Below are 17605 nucleotides of genomic sequence, written 5' to 3' on the forward strand. Positions count from 1 at the left end.
AGATTTTTGTCTCCCAGATATATGTTAAAAGAGCTAAACCCATGAAGTATTATCTAGAATGCTGCCTAAACAAGAATGACACCAATAGACACACTAATGTATAAGGAGGAATCTCACTAGGTCCCACCCATAGAGACGAAGAATTACAGGCAGCTAAGGAATACTGAGAGTGGGAGTGAAGAAGTGGTCCCAATGGGCTACCCAATACCAAGTGTCAGCCCTAAATCACATGAGCAACATTACTCAGACTGAGCGAGTTGTGTTTATATATTTAGGGATACAAAGAGAGGGGGGGAAGGGCTAACAAAGAAACAGAGGTCATAAACTTGAGAGTAAGAACATGGGAAGGACTGGAGGGAAGAAGGGAAAGGGTAAATGACATAATTATACTTTAATCTCAAAAAAAAAAAAAGTATAGGACCACCAATCTATTCCTCTGGTTTTCACAGAACTTGGTAAGACAAAGGTAAAAGTGTTGCCAGAAAAATTTACAAGATATAATGACCAAAATATGAGGGTAAAGATTTATTATAATGTATAATGAGTTAATCAAGTATGAACTTTACACTTTCAGGGAAGTGAAGATCAAAGGTCAGGGGAAAGGTAAAAGTATGTACAGAGGTGCTGGCAAGCCTGGGAAGTACCATATTTTAGACAATTAAATGAGGAAAACTAAGCATGATGATAGACATTTGTAATCCTACAAAGCTCAGGAAATGGAGACAAAAAGGCCAGAAAGTCAAGGCTATTTTTCGGCTACACAATGAGATATTATTTCACAAATCCAGAAGCAAAAGAAACTAAGTCACATGGGCCAAGAATTTTTCCATCAAGCATAAATCCAGAGAAAGAAGAACAACAAAACCACAAAGCCCACAAAATGTAAGTAAAATATAAATAAAATGTTTGTGCACTGCACATGCAAGCACAGTGTTTCACGTATTCATCATGGGTTACAGCTCCTCTTGTCAGGAAATGTTTCCCAAGACTCCCTACAAGAAGAACCATTTAGTCATTTAACTATTCGGTATTTATTAGAACCTTTCTATGTACCAGGTCCTAATTCTCTCAAGACACTCAGTCTCAGAAGAAAAAAATGATCATTGTAGAGATGGAGAATGGCTCAGCTGGGTTTGATTTCCAACATCCATTTGGCAGCTCACAACTTTTGTTCCAGGGGATCGAATGCCCTCTTTGTCTTCAGTAGGTACCAGGCATACAAGTGATACACAGATATACATGCAAACAAAATACACACACACACACACACACACACACACACACACACACACACACACACACACACTTTAAAAACTGGTTATCTGCTGGGCTTGGTGGCACACACCTTTAATCTCAGGACACTCAGAAAGCAGAGACAAGAAGAATTCTGTGAATTGGAGGCCAGCCTGGTCTACACAGTGAGTTCCAGGTCAGGATTACATAGAGTCAAAGATCTAAACAAATAAAAACGTGCACTGCCCTTGCAGGTAAAACGCAATTTGCACCGAACTCTCTATCATTTTATGAATCAGAGTAAGAAATGTCTATGAATGTTTTACTGCAAATAATGTCTGCTGGCCAAAGAGACCGGAAAAGGGCGTCAGGTCCCTGGCTGGAGTTACAGATAATTGTGAGCCTCCTCTATAAGGGTGATGGGAATAAAGTCTGGCTCCCAGAAAGAGCAGCCTTGATTGTTGAGCCATTTCTCTGGCCCTATCTACTTTAGTTTTTAATCTCAATTCTTGATTTAAAAAAAGGGGGGGGTTGTACTCCATTGGAAGTTTCCTAAGTGGTAGATTGCTTTTGTTCTAATGAGACTCCTACTGAGACTCTGAATGAAAATTAAGTGCCATGAAGACTATGCAAAGACCAGAAACTGAGAACATTGCACCCCACTTCCCAGGTTACAACTGTATTGCTAATCAATCACGCTTTTACAAATGTTTTCATATAAATCCTTGAACTAAGGATTCAGAGAGCTTTTAGGGGTAAACATATGGCAGTGAATGAAGGTTGATGTGTCCCCAAAAGGCATGAGAGAGAACTCTATGTTGTTTCTGTTAAAGAGGCTTGGCTCTGAGAGTCGTGACAGAAAAGGATTCTATTTTGGGTTTGGTTAGACTGAAAGGCAGCCATCTATAGCATCTTGCCCATTAGGATAGTGGCTTTAGGATTTTACAGGAAAGGACAGCAGCAGTGAACCAGAAAGTATGCATATGCATAGTGATCTGAGTAAGACCATGGTTCTGGGGCACGTCTGCTTTTACAGTGTTCTGCTCCACTACCTGACAAACAATCATTTCTATTCTAAGCATGAGATGACTGCCTACAGGAAGCTGTAGACGAGAAAGAATTCAAAGAGAACAAATTAATGGGGCAAACTGAAGTTAGCAAAGATAACCACTGTGCCCTTTGCCTTTAAATTGCAAACTGTAAAGGCACTTCTGACATATCCCCACATCCCTCACTCTCTGTATTTGTCTATGCATCTCTATCCACCTCTACTCTTTTATAATAGATGAGCTAACATATTTCCCTGAGTTCTCTGAGTCAGGCTAGCAGATTACCAAATCTAAAGAGGGGATCAGGAGAACCACAGCCAGTGACTCAGACGCACACATAAAATAACCTGGGAGCTCTCATCTCATCCATTAAAGCTAGGCTTACCTGGGGCTTGAAACTTGCTTTTGAAAAATGGGAAGTATTAGATAAAGAGTTAGCCTGTGGGATCAAAGACTAACTTCAGGTGATATTTCATTTGAGGTGAAGCTGAACTATAGTTCACTCAGCTAGTTTCTGCTAGAGAGTGTCTTAGTATGTAGAAAAAAAAATCCTGAAATCAAGTACCAAAGCTGTTCTATGTTGTGGTGAGTATGAAAAAGACAGTTTATAGGCATTTTTGTATCTGCTTGATAAATTTCAATATATTTACATTAAAAACTTTTCTATATATAAAAATACTCATCCTAAAACTTCTATGGGAAAGGAACTAGAATACTAAAAACTTTTGAAATAGAAGAAAAGAAATAAAGAACTACTCAACCTAGTATTAATATTTACTATTTGACATCAGTAATGAAGGCAGTAAGTATGGTAGTGGCAGGACAGTCCATTATAACAACAGAACAGAGAGAATCCAGAAATAGGCCACCACAAAAAACCGACTTTTTACAAACATACAAATGGTATTCACTACAATATCAACTTCTCAATAAATTATGCCACAAGTACATATCCATAGGCTAAAAATAGACTAGTGACTATCTCTTGAACTGTATGCAAATTATTTCAAATTGGATCAAAGGTTTAGATGTAAACTATAAATCTATATAGGTTTTTTTTTTAAAAATGAGTTCTGAGTTCAGGTCCTTTGCTGCAGCCAGTGCTCTAACTACTGAGCCAGCTCTCCAGTCTCTCAATATTCTATTTTTGCAACTTCCTGTGAAACTGTAATTATTTAAAATAAAAAGTTGAGCTGGAGAGATAGCTCAGTGGTTAAGAGCACTGACTGCTCTTCCAGAGGTCCTGAGTTCAATTCCCAGCAACCACATGGTGGCTCACAACCATCTGTAATGAGATCTGATGTCCTCTTCTGGTGTCTGAAGACAGCTACAATGTACAATGTACTCAAATACATTAAATAAATAAACCTTTAAAAATAAAATAAAACAAAATAATAATCAAAGAAATCTAAATTACTAAATTTTTGTTTTATTGTCTTCCTAGAAATGCACTTTATTCTCAAGATATCAAAACATTAAAAGACTATTGAGTTTTGAGCCTCTTGAAAGGAAATCCATTAATTCTGTTACCAAGAACAATCTCAGGTCCTTGGCTGAAGTAGTTCATTTTTAGTGAGGCTGAAAATTAAGAAAAGTCAAATGAAAAAATTAAAAAATAAAAGTGTGATGAAATATAAATAAATAAGTAAATCTTTTTTTTAAAAAGTGTGATACAATTCTAAAAAAAAAATCTGCCATTAAAACACTGTTCAGCCAGTGGAATTGCTCAGTAGGCTAAGGTATTAACTTGCAAGCCTGGCTACCTACCTGACTTTTAGCCCTAGAATCTATATAAAGATGAAAGGAGAGAACCGATGCCACAGAGTAGTCCTCCAACCTACACACACGCACGCACACGCACATGCACTAGTGTGCACCATGTATGTATATGTAGTCACACACAATGAGTAAATTGTTGAAAATATCAGCAAAAGTTACAAGCAACCACAGATGGAAAAATCAATCATATTCTTATGTTTTTTATGAAACAGGAATCTGGTAAGAAATATATTATTCATATATCAGCTATAGACCATGGATCATAACACTCAACATTACTAAAATGTGCTTTTTCTCCTAATTGATTTGTTGATTTAATGGAATCCCTACCAAATCCCAGCGATCCTGTTTGGGTTTTGGTCTAAAATGCCCCTCTCACAGGCTTAAAAATAAGCCTTACCAGGATTGGAATGGCAGAAGTAGGTGACTAGGGGCAGCTTTTAAGGTTCTATCAACCACTGGTTCCACCTGAGGAGTTGGACTCCCCGTCCACTACTACGTAAACAAGGGGCAAACTCAAGCTTCTGCCACCAAGGACGGAGCCACTTCCAGCCATGCCTTCAGAATCACCAAGACAGACTCAAATTCCTCTGAATCCATGAGCCAAAATAAACTTCTCCTCCACTCATGTTTTGTCATGAATGGTATTTACTGTCACACTAAAACAGGGGTAACTCACAGACTTCACTTGGTTCATTCTGGTAGAAATTAGCAAATTAACTAGAAAATTAATGTGAAAATAGACATGCTGGTACACATCTGTATGTAATACAAGTATTTAGGAGGAGGTAGTATTACTGAGTTCAGGGTCATCCTCAGCTACATAGCAAATCTGGCACTAGCCTGAGCTAAATGAGATTCTAGGGGGGAAAAACAAAAAAAGTAAAAATCACATGAAAACAAAGGAAACAGAACAACCAAACCAACTTTCAAAAGAACAAAGTGCCTAGGAAGCGCAAGGCCCTGGGTTCGGTCCCCAGCTCCGGGAAAAAAAAAGAACCAAAAAAAAAAAAAAAAAAAAACAAAAACAAAAAAAAAACAAAAACAAAAAAAACAAAAGAACAAAGTGAGATCTCTTATACTATGTAATATCCAGACTTAAGTGCTCCAATATATAATTTCATACTATCATCAATAGAAACAGAATAATGTTATATAAAAATAGGCTGAGAATCCATTTTTTGATAGAGACACAAAGCAACTCAACAAAGAACAGTCCTGTGGCAGAGGTAGCTGTGATGGTTTACATATGCTTAGCCCAGGGAATGGCACTATTAGGAGGTGGCCCTTTTGGAGTAGGTGTGTCACTGTGGGTGTCAGCTATAAGACCCTCATCCTAGCTATCTGCTAACAGCCTTCAGATGAAGGTGTGTGTGTGTGTGTGTGTGTGTGTGTGTGTGTGTGTGTGTGTGTATCCTCACACAAAAAGGGGTGGAATTGAGAGAGAATGTGTTTAAATTGGCTTACACCAGACAGAGTAATAATACTCCCCACTGGGGTTGGGGATTTAGCTCAGTGGTAGAGCGCTTGCTTAGCAACCGCAAGGCCCTGGGTTCAGTCCCCAGCTCCGGAAAAAAAAAAAAAAAAATAATAATAATAATACTCCCCACCTCACCCCAAAGCCATAAGCTTAAAAAAAAAAAAACCCAGTGCCAGGCATGAAAAACTTCCCTTAGAATTGTTGGTCATAAGAGTCTAAGAGACCACAAAATAATACAGGCTACTGCCTTTGCCCTTGGCTGCTTCCCAGAACTTACAGGTAAGATTGTACTGCTGAAGACACCACTAACAACTGTGGCCCCTGGAGGAGTCAGACTGGAACTAAAGTGGTAGCCTCAGTCCTGAGGACTAGCTTTCATACAGTATTTGAAGAAACAGAAAAAAAAAAATTAGCCTTATTTTACAGTTAAGAAATTGAAGGCTCGGGGCTGGGGATTTAGCTCAGTGGTAGAGCGCTTACCTAGGAAGCACAAGGCCCTGGGTTCGGTCCCCAGCTCCGAAAAAAAAAAAAAAAAAAGAACCAAAAAAAAAAAAAAAAGGCTCAAATAAGTTTAGTCTTCACTCCAATTCAAAAAAGCAGTTTCAGACAGAAACTCTGTCTTCTAACTTCTCATCTAGAGGTCTTCGTATTATAATTCTACTCTGTAGCCCTAGCTGAACTGGATTCCCAGAGAGTAACTGACCTGCCTACTGGGCATCTTTAATACTACATTCTAACGCTATGTTTTTTGGTTTGGTTTGTTTTTTTCCAAACAGGGTCTAAATTTCACACACATGCACGGATGCACACACACCCTCAACAAGTCCCTTCCAGTATATGCTTAAAATAGTAGATGAGAGAGAAGTCCAAGCATGCTTTCACAAACGCATTGTGTCAGTGGTTCTAAACTCTCCTAATGCTTCAACCCTTTAATACAGTTCCGTATGTTATAGTAACCTCCAACCATAAAATTATTGTTACTTCATATGTAACTGTGACCCTGCTACTGTTATGAATATAATGTAAATATTTATATCTAAAAAGCAGGATATCTTATATGTGACCCGCACAAAGGGGTTAAGACCCAAAGCTTGAGAACCACTGTATTATAGATTGCCTAAAAATTAAAGTATTGTTTCATTAAAGGCTTCTGCTTACTTGTTTTCTAGACTCTAAATAAGTCTAACCTTTGACAAGTTACTGTCCAGATAATTACAGCCAGAACAACTCTTAATTGCTTTTAGGTACTTTTTAAGTCTAATAATTTTGTTTTGGTTTTTTTTTGGTTCTTTTTTTCGGAGCTGGGGACCGAACCCAGGGCCTTGCACTTCCTAGGCAAGCGCTCTACCACTGAGCTATATCCCCAACCCCAGTAATTTTGTTTTGAAACAAAGTTCTATGCATCCCAGCCTGGCCTCAAACAATAAGGCTGAGGATGACCCTGAAGTTCTGGTTCTGCCTTCATCTCCTGAGTGGAGGATACAAACCTGTTCTAGTACATCATGGTAATGTAGGAGACTACACAGGGCTTTGTGCACGCTAGATTATGTTGAGGTTTGGTCTATTGCTATATATTGTAATGCTAAATTCTATACGCCAAGGTCTACTGGCCCCAAGAAAGTGAATTTTCACAGATGCGAGCTTTTGTTATGCAAACCTTGCTCCTTAATTTAGGACTGTTGGCTGAATAAAGATGCCTACAGCCCATAGCTGGGAAGAAAAGAGATAGGTGGGGGTCCTGGGCTTGTGGTCTGAGGCAGAGGCAGGGGCAGAGGCAGGGAAGGGGGGAGGGGGAGTCAAAGGAAGGAAGGAGCCCTTGGGTAAGTGGATCTTGAGCACATGACCATGAGAGCCAGGCTGTTGGAATAGGAGCAGCCCAGGTAGAACAAGACAAGTGATATCTCGGGGTTACTGACAGGGAAGTAAATGAAATAGCAGAGAGGGCTGGTTCTGCCCAGCTCTGATGCTTCTAAAGCTTATTAGAAATCTAAAGGTTTTGTGTCTTTTATTTGGAAACTAAATGATCTAAGGTGAAGTAGAAACCTCCCAAACAATATTTACCACAAGATCAGGACTCCACTAACCAAGTTAGATCCTTAGTTCTCCACTAACCAAGTTAGATCCCCAGGACTCCACTAACCAAGTTAGATCCCCAGGACTCCACTAACCAAGTTAGATCCCCAGGACTCCACTAACCAAGTTAGATCCCCAGGACTCCACTAACCAAGTTAGATCCCCAGGACTCCACTAACCAAGTTAGATCCCCAGGACTCCACTAACCAAGTTAGATCCCTAGCCATCTTTTAGTCACTTTTAAATTCATAATCAACATATAATTCTATAAATGTTACATTGTATTACTTTGAAATTAGATGTTTACTCTATATAGAGTTATAACCTAAATGGTATCTAGAAGCTGGGTTCTATATATAATGACTCTAACAAATTCCCACTTAGATTTTTTTTCAGGTATAAGAGCCAGAGCAGGAGGAATATTGAAATAAATTTCAATATGCAATAGGAAAGCAGAAAGAAGCCTAATACAAACCAGCAGATGTACTACCAAACATAAATGTCCAACTGGAAAACTTGAAGTACTGGAGAAGTAACCAACTAAGGAGAGAACCCGAGAAAATTCACTTTTCCCTTGAGGCATCTGCCTGGACTGATTACAGATCTCCCAGGGACCAATCAGAGGCTTCTTAAGTTTCTTTCTGTAACATGCCACATTCTGGGCTGAAGAGATGGCTCAGCACTTGTTGCGTTTGCAGAGGACCTGGGTTCAATTCCCAGCACTCACATAGTGGTTCACAACCATCTCTAACACCAGCTCCAAGACATCAAAAATTCTATTCTGACCTCTCCAAGTACCAGGCACACATCTGGTATCATTCATATATAGGTTATACATAGACATAGACATAGATAAAGGCAAACCGTTATACACATAAAATAAAAATACCTAAAGAAAGCCTGGCATGGTAGTGCAACCTTTAATCCTAGGTCCCAGCACTGGGAGGCAGAGACAGGTGGATCTCTAAGTTCGAGGCCAGCCTCATCTACAGAGTGAGTTCCAGGACAGCCAGGGCTACATAGAGAAACCTAGTTTAGAAAACTAAAAGAAAAAAAAAACTCTTAGATACCATATACATATACCCAACCACATCCCACCATATACTTCAAATAAGCTCTCAAACACTTATACCTACAATAATATCAATGCTATATAACCGTTTATTATTGTATTGTTTGTAGAATGAAAGCAAAACAAAAAAAAAAAAAAGTCTACACTGTGAAGCAGAGACAAAATCAAAGCCAATAATACAAATAGATAAGAGCAAGGTATACCCAGAACTAATAATCACTTTATCCAAGTGACTTTATAGAGTTTAGGGTAGTGCTTAGTATGCAGGAAATTCAAGCTTAACAACTTAAAATGTAAAACCCTGAAAGTCTGGGGTGATCCTGTGTGGTGCCCTGTGTAAAGATGGTCCCTGTATTATTCAAATGCTCATTTTTGTACCTGATTACTGGCCAGATTTTGGTTTGGTTTTTTGTTTTGTTTTGTTTTGTTTTTGTTATTCTAATTGCTCAGCTCCTGCATCTTATTTTATAAAATACACGTCCTTCACCTTCTGATTGGTTTCATAAAAAGCTGATGGCCCGTAGCAAAGGAGAGACTAGGCAGGACTTCCAGCAGAGATAGGAACTCTGGGAAACAGTCAGAGGCTGAGGAACTCACCAGCTAGACATGCAGAGACGAAGGTGTTGAGGAGAATGGATATTTGGACATAGATTAGTATAAATCAGTTAATTTAAGCATAAGAGCTAGTTGGGAACAAGCCTATGATAAAGCCAAGCTTTCATAATTAATAAAAGGTTTCTGTGCCAAGAAACTCATCCTGTTATACTGGAATATTCTAAAATATTTTTTCTCCTAAATTCAATTGGCAGGATACAGAATTCATGAATTTTGAAAGCCACCTATAACAAGAATCAAGTCAATATAAAATAAATAAAGAGTACTCAGTTTTAAAATGAACAAAAAGTGCAGACATTTCTTCAAAGAAGATATAAATTGTCCAATAAGCACATGAAAAGATGATCAACATTGTTAGTTATTACGGAGATGAGCAAAGTAACAACATACTACTTTACTCTTATCTGGATGACTAAAGTCAAAATGATAGCTAAAAATGACAAAACATATAAAGAAACCAAAATTCTTCAAATAATTAAAGGTAGTTACCATATTAAGGGTAATTCCATATTTATACATGTGTAAACACACACATACACATATGCAAGACAAATAAACATGTTCTCATAGAACTCTATATATCTATTTCATAGAAACATTACTCATAATTGTCAAAAGGTGGAAGCAGAACAAGTACCTAGCAAATAATAAATATGAAAATATGTCTATATAAAAGAATATTACTTAGAAGCAAAAATACTGACACATCCAACTTGAATGAACCTTAAAAAACATTTGAAGCCAATCCTAAAGACCACATATGATGTGATTAAATTTATATGAGAAGAATCAAAACCATAAACTGAATCACAGAATAGGCAAACCTGTGTTGGTAGAAAATACATCTGTGGCTGCCCAGAACTAGGGAATCAGCATGTACAGAGGTGACATAAGGAGGCTGCAGGTGGTTCTTTCTAAAGCAATAACAATGTCCTAACACTGGATACAGTGGTAGCCAAGCGTGTCACGAAATATACTTTAGACGGATGAGCAGTATAGTGTAAATGATGTATAAATGTATTCTACTTTTAAAAACCGTAATTCAGAAACATAGCCATCACTCCAATTCTATGAGTTCTGAATTCATAGCGATACCAGGAAAAACTCAAGTGGTACCAGGAAATCCTTTGGTACACAGGTTGTCTTTCTACCTGCTACAGGAACTCTTCTTCCATCTGCCCACACTTCCCAGGGGCGAGCAATGTAGCGAGCTTTCTACTCAATGCTTCTCGACCCAAAAGGCTTAATGCCAAGATATAGATGAATAGAATTACATTTAGAAGGAGCAAGTTTTCTGTTATTCTATCTTCAAAATTACGACTATGAGTTGTCTTAAAGGACAGACAGAATACTATGAGATTAGTGGGGTATCAATGGTTATCTCTGGTCCAGGCAAAGCCATGGGAGGTAATAGGGCAGAGAGTAAAATTCTTAACCTTTATCAAGGCCTGCATATCATACAAAGACTAGATAAAGAGCAGGCAGGATGGGGAAAGGACTCAGTGGTTAAGATCGGTTACTGTTTCCCAGGGAACCTGAATTCAGTTCTTGGCACCCACTGCAGCAGCTCACCACCACCTCTAACCCCAGATTCACGGCATCTGACACCCTCTCTGACTTCCACTGTACCCCAGTCCCACACACAGAAATAAGTAAAATTTAGAAAGGTCAGAGCCCATTCTTTCCTTTACTACATATTCAGATGTCCAGTATTTGCCAGAGCAGTACACAGAAGCAATACAACTTTATACTGGCTCTAGGAGGCAGAGGTCAGCCTGGTCTACGAAGTGAGTTCTAAGACAGCCAGGGATACACACAGAAACCCTGTCTTCAAAAACAAAAAACAAAAACAGGGGTTGGGGATTTAGCTCAGCGGTAGAGTGCTTGCCTAGGAAGCGCAAGGCCCTGGGTTCGGTCCCCAGCTCCGAAAAAAAGAACCAAAAACAAAAACAAAAACATAAACAACAACAAAAACAAAAAAAAAAACATAATCAGTTATTCTCTTGATAATCATTAATCAGTTATACAAGTTATAAAATGTTATAAAGAGATCAGAACCTATGTAATTAAAATTTCAATCTTGTAAGAATTACTAAAATTTTAAAAATGATTATAGAACAAACATCAATGATAAATAAGGATCAAAGTTTTCTATGGCAACCCCAATTCTTTACACTTACCAAGCCAGCAGTAAGGGAAGGTGCAGACTGTCCAAGAGATTGGTTTCTCATTCGAACCAAGTTTGATGCTTCTCCTGTAGACTGCCAAGTTACCTGTCCCACACTGCTGTGTACACTGCTGGACAAAGGGAGCAGCTGCTTACCTTCAAAGAAAAGGCAGAAAACACTCATGTGCTTATATGTTGACAAGTGGATGAAAAGAAAAATACAAACGCAATGCTCTCAGGTGGCAAAATAATACTGACACAAAGCAAGAGCATGTCACATCCACCCACTAAGAATATGTGTGACGGGGCCAAATTAAATGTCGTGATGATGAGACCTGCACGTGGGACGCTAGGGAGAGTTGAGGATATTCAGTCTCAGTAACATTCACAGCCGCGCTCAATTCTCACCATAACACATAAACTGCAGTCTTAAGAGTTTTCTAGGGGCTGAACAGATGGCTCAGTAGTTAAGAGCATGGGCTGCTCTTCCAAAGTTCAGTTCCCAGCAACCACGTGGTGGCTCACAACCATCTGTAATGGGATCTGATGCCCTCTCCTGGTGTCTGAAGACAGCTACAGTGTTCTCATATACATAAAATAAAATTTTTTAAAAGTTTTCTAAGGCCTACCTAAGTGGAGAAATATTATTCGAAACAAGTGTGAGCCTTGTGGTTTCACAGACAAACACTGAAGCTGCATTGTTTTCACCAGATTCAATGTGTTCAGTCCAGGTTCACCAACTACTTTTATTGCACGGAAATATAAGTGAAAGTCAAGTTAGACAAAGGGGTACAAACAAGAGTTCAAGGCCAGCTTGGGCCACATAGCATGTACCAAGGCAGTCAGGATAATACAGTAAGACCCTATCTCCCTCAGGGGTGGGAAGGGGAACTATATGAAAGTCACCTGTGAACACTAAGTGCCTAGAGTTGCAGTGGTTTTTGCAAGGGATGTACCAGTCCCATTCCCCCCATTTTTTCACATCCTTCATACTACTACTAACCAAAATGAATGTGACTGTGACATCTATTTCCTTTGAGAGACATCTGAGGGCTTTCCCAATGTTTATAAGGAATTAAGTCAAACCTTTTATCATTCTAAAGAGAATTCTGGGCCGAAGAGATGGCTCAGTGGTCAAGAGCACTGACCATTCCTCTAGAGGTACCATCTGTAATGGGATCTGATGCCCTCTCCTGGTGTCTGAAGAGAGCAACAGTGTAGTCATACAAATAAAACAAATAATTCTTTAAAGAATATGGCCAACTTCAGAGTATCTGTGTAGCTTCATCTCCTCCTCTTCACATTCTCCCACTCAACTTCACTGTTGTGCCCTAGACTTCCCACTGGCGTTATCCTGACGACTCGGTTCACTTGAAAACTCTTCCTGTACATGACAAAACCTTCATTATTGAGAGTTTTCTTGTTATTGTTGCAAACAAAATAAGATCCAATTCATTTGGACAACAACCTCATAAAACCAAACAAAATTAAAATTGAGGAGAAAATAAAGATTGAGAATGGCTACAATCTGCTTGGCATGCTAACAACATGTAATCCCAACAGTCGGAATGAGAAGGCAGAGCTGTCCGAGCTTAGGCTTCACACCCATTCTGAGGACAACAGAAGCTACACGCCAAGGCCTACAACCAAGTTGTGCTGCTTGTAGCATCACAAACAAAACAACAACACAATTTAATAAGAATGACTCTGGGGGGGCTGGGGATCTAGCTCAGTGGTAGAGCGCTTACCTAGGAAGCACAAGGCCCTGGGTTTGGTCCCCAGCTCCGAAAAAAAGAACCAAAAAAAAAAAAAAAAAAAAAAAAGAATGACTCTGGGGACTTGAGAGATGGCTCAGTAGTTAAGAGCGCTGACCAGAGAGAGAGGGGAGAAGCCGCGGCAGAACAAGATGGCAGGTGATGTTAGATTCTGCTCTGTGTATTTACAGGTTGTTATTAATGTTCTCAAGGGATGGACAGTACCGGGCTTTGTATGTGGGCAATTATATCTTACCAATTGGATCCAAGATTATTGTGTTATGTGTTCTTTTATGTGACGGTTTGAGTGTAGGAAAGTGTGCGGCTGGGATGTGTTTCCACCATGATATCTAGCAGATATCTTGGGGCACCATGGTGTAGACCCAGCAGGGTAAAAGACCAACAATACTTTTTATTTTTATATTTTTACAACAACAGATGGCAAGCTAAGGTGATGGGCAAGAATCACTAGTAATCCTGAGAGTTGAGAGAAAGTTTTTATTTTCTAAGTAAGAGGAGGCCAGCACCATGTTAAGTCATGTGATATCTTAAGTGCGGGAATTCAAACAAAGAAATGGGGAAGCCAACTGGGCTGGCAGGCTGTAGGTCCCCTGCTGTGTGAGAAGCAATGGCAGATCAGAGAGTTAGAGATTAAAAGCTGCTTTTTAAAGAAAGTTGTTTAGAAAGTCTTTCAGGATACTCATATTCTTTTTAACGTGGGCTCCACAGGAATTTTGGGTTGAAATCCTAGTTACACAAGATACTTCTTTATTATAGGTATTATTAAAAAGTGATTAAGTTTGTTTTTAGAAAGAAGAGAGTAGGGGTTGGGGATTTAGCTCAGTGGTAGAGCGCTTGCCTAGCAAGCACAAGGCCCTGGATTCAGTCCCCAGCTTCGAAAATAAATAAATAAATAAGAAAGAAAGAAAGAGAGAGAGAGAGAGAGAGAGAGAGAGGAAGGAAGGAAGGAAGGAAGGAAGGAAGGAAGGAAGGAAGGAAGGAAGGAAAAGAAGGAAAGAAAGGAAAAGAAAGAAAGAAGAGAGTAAAGAGATTACCTGAATCAGGTGGGGATTTTCATCCACAGTTCAGAACTTAGATAGAGAAAAATTAGTCACTAACTCCAAGTAAGAGAGTTGTGATGAAATGTCTGTAACACCTGGGAGAGTGATTGCAGGCATATATTGTAGAAGTTATTAAGGTTAAAGAAAAATCTGTGGCTCCGGGTAGAGAGCTTAACAGATGGATATATTTGGGGCTAAAGTCCTGAGTTTTAAGTTGTTTGTTGGTTTTAGAATTGATAGAAGGTGTTTAAGTTTGTTTTAAGGAGAGTACAGAGATTACCCAAATCACGTGGTGGAATCATTTGGGGATTTTCATCTATGGTTCGGAACTTAGATAGGGAAAAATTGGTCACTAACTCCAAGTAGAGAGTTGTGATAAATGCCTGTAACACCAGTGAGAGTGAATGCAGGCATATATTATAGAAGTTATTAAGGTTAAATAAAAATCTGTGGCTCCGGGTAGAGAGTTTGACAGATTGAGATATTTTGGGCTAAAGTCCTGGTTTGATATGTTGCTTACTGATACTGGAATTGATAAAAGGTATTTGGTTTGTTTTATGAATTACCCCGCTAAAGGTCATATGGCTCGTTGATGCCAGCTAGCAAGGGTTTGTGGTTACTTTTTATATTTACCACAATAGGAAGCTCAAATTCTCTTAATGTGGGCTCCACGGGAATTTTGGGTTAATTTCCTGATATCATAGAGTACAAAAGCCTATCAGGCTCATTGTTTAGCTTACTTCCTTTTTAAAAAAATTGTTTAGTCTTCATGATGGGTGTGACTATGAGTTTTATGGTTATATTATTACTCTGGGAGAGAGTGCAAGATATAAGCTTTTCTAGTTTCAGACTAAGGAACACAGTATTTTGGGAGAAAGATTTTGTCTTTGTGTTTTTAAAAAGTGTGATTAGGCTCTGGAAACCTCACAGAGTCATACTGATCAGATTTGATAGAGGTAGACCACCTGAAAAATTTATTCAGGAGAATCAAACAAAAAGATATCTCGATTCTAAACTTTTGTCTTGAGAGTTGTATTTTACAGAGTGTGCCTACTTGGAATCCTGGTCTCAAGGACTTTCAGCTGGGTCCAGTCAGGACACATCAGCTACAGCATTTGCTTCATTCTTCCTACCCCCTACCCCTAAGGATATCTCAACGCCCATGTACAGCTTGAAGAAGTTATAGAGGAGTCGTCGCCCCAATTCCCTGGACTTTGGGGGGCTGAAAGCGATTATTCTAAAGTTGTTTTTATGAGGAATTTAAAATTGGTTGTAATTTAACGGGGAGGAATTAGGTAGATTGAGTTATACAGTCATAATCTTATTTGTTAACTAAGCTAAATTCATATCTTTGTTTTGATATAGAATTTATTTGTTAAAAGAGATTAAAAGTACAAGGTTTAGAGCCAGTCCTTCTATTGATGTCATTACAAACTTCTGAGTTGATTACACATGTGAGTTAAGGGCCAAATAGCAAAGTCATGGCTCTGAGTTTGTGAGAGTGCTTTCAAGATATTAAGATATAAAGACAAGATTGTCTTTATAGGTAGATGGTTTTCAAAAACATCAGAAATCCACAAAATTTGAGATTTAAAGTTATTTATCTTTTGTTGAGACATATCTGCTCCTAACAGTTCCCCTTTGGTGGAGTTAATGAAGAATGTGAACATCTCTACCTCCAGGTGAGGCAATACTGTGTGACTAGGCAGCCACTGGACAAAACCGCCTGTTTCATCTGCAGACTAGTACTGTCCAGAAAAGGACAAACTATGCAGAATAGTTGACTGATAAACTCTGCCAAGACAGGGTGATCAGCCCTTCAAAATCTGCATTTCAAGAGTCTGTCAGTTGATTTTGGGCCAGAAGGCTGAAGACTTGCACTCACATATTGCTAACTGGGGACTGTGATAGTGGAGATTTGTCTCTACAACCTCTCAGTTCTGGAAGCCGTGTTAGGCTTCCTTTGTGTATAGATATTTGGTCATTCCCAGATTTCTGACGGGGTTGAAGACTGATTATAGTCTCAGAGCTTATCTGGCTCTTTAACTTTGAATATACATATTTTATTGGATAGTTATCAGATAGTTATACAAGCTAGCCAAGATATAATATAGATTTTAAGCCTTTCTTAAGCTGGAATGGATAACTAAATGTTCTGTTTAACTGATATAGTGATGGACTGGGTATTGAGAATATCATATGCTTTATAAATTGTAGAATGGTAATAATTGTACTCAATTTATATATAAGTGAAAAGGCTTTTTAACTGGACAAAAAGGGGGAAATGTTGTGGTTTGCCCTGGAGTTATCTGTATTTTGATGCTAATTCCACTGCCCCAAGGACAGCTGCCTAGTCACATACTCAGGAATCAGGTGACTTCACCAGAAACTTCTCCCCATTGAATTTGTAAAGTACAGGTGAGGGGCAGGTACAAGATAGAAGGAGGTCTGTCATTGGAGGAGAAGGAAGGATGGGCGGGAGAGAAGTTTGAAGGAAGAGGAGGAGGCGAGGAGAAAGGAAGAGGAGGAGGCGAGGAGAAAGGAAGAGGAGGGAGAGAGAGGGGAGAAGCCGTGGCAGGACAAGATGGCAGGTGATGTTAAAATTCTGCTCTGTGTATTTACAGGTTGTTATTAATGTTCTCAAGGGACGGCTAGTACCAGACTTTGTATGTTTAAGTGGGCAATTATATCTTGGATCAAAAAAAAAAAAAAAAAAGAGCACTGACCAAGGTTCAATTTCCAGCACCCACATGGCAGCTCACAGCTGTCTATAACTACAGTCCCAGGGCTGTACAGACCCCCTCACACAGACATACATGCAGGCAAAACAACAATGCACATAATTTGTTTTAAATTATATTTAAAAAGAAAAAATAAATATAAAACTAAACAACAAAATAGATAGATAGAGAGATAGAGAGGGAGAAATATTGAAAGCAGACAGGTAGAACATAACTAACAAAACCAGGAAAAGAAAGGTACAAGCTATACAAGAATAAAGAAATCTACCTGAAATCAAGTTAAGCAAAAATCAGTTTTCCCAGAAAAAATCTAAGATAGGTGCAGTACTGACTAATGAAAACAGCTGCTGGGCATGGGGACACGAATTTTATTCAACACTTGGAAGGCAGATGCAGACTGATCTATCTCCATGACTGCTGAGGAGATAATCCTGGCCTACAGAGCAAGTTCCAAGCTAGCCAGGGATACTCAGTAAGAACCTCTCTCAAAAAGGAACAAAAAGAAAAAAAAAAAAAATTAAAACACCTAAGGCATGAAGCAAGATACAAAGCTGGGGCAATGGGGAAATGGTTCAGAACAT

At 38.9% G+C, this 17605-nt stretch overlaps 1 protein-coding gene across 4 annotated transcripts in view; it reads right to left on the minus strand.

Moving 5' to 3' along the window:
- Positions 1-17605, minus strand: part of Mast2 (microtubule associated serine/threonine kinase 2) — a 139190-nt gene that overhangs the window by 95820 nt on the left and 25765 nt on the right. For all 4 annotated transcript variants that reach the window (XM_006238675.5, XM_006238674.5, XM_017593439.3 and 1 more), the window contains exon 3: positions 11482-11624. In XM_006238675.5, coding sequence (XP_006238737.2) covers positions 11482-11624 — 143 coding nt within the window. The remainder of the gene's footprint in view (positions 1-11481; positions 11625-17605) is intronic.

The sequence above is a fragment of the Rattus norvegicus genome, chromosome 5 (assembly GCF_036323735.1).
Source record: "Rattus norvegicus strain BN/NHsdMcwi chromosome 5, GRCr8, whole genome shotgun sequence".
In the NCBI taxonomy this organism is placed as follows: Eukaryota; Metazoa; Chordata; class Mammalia; order Rodentia; family Muridae; genus Rattus; species Rattus norvegicus.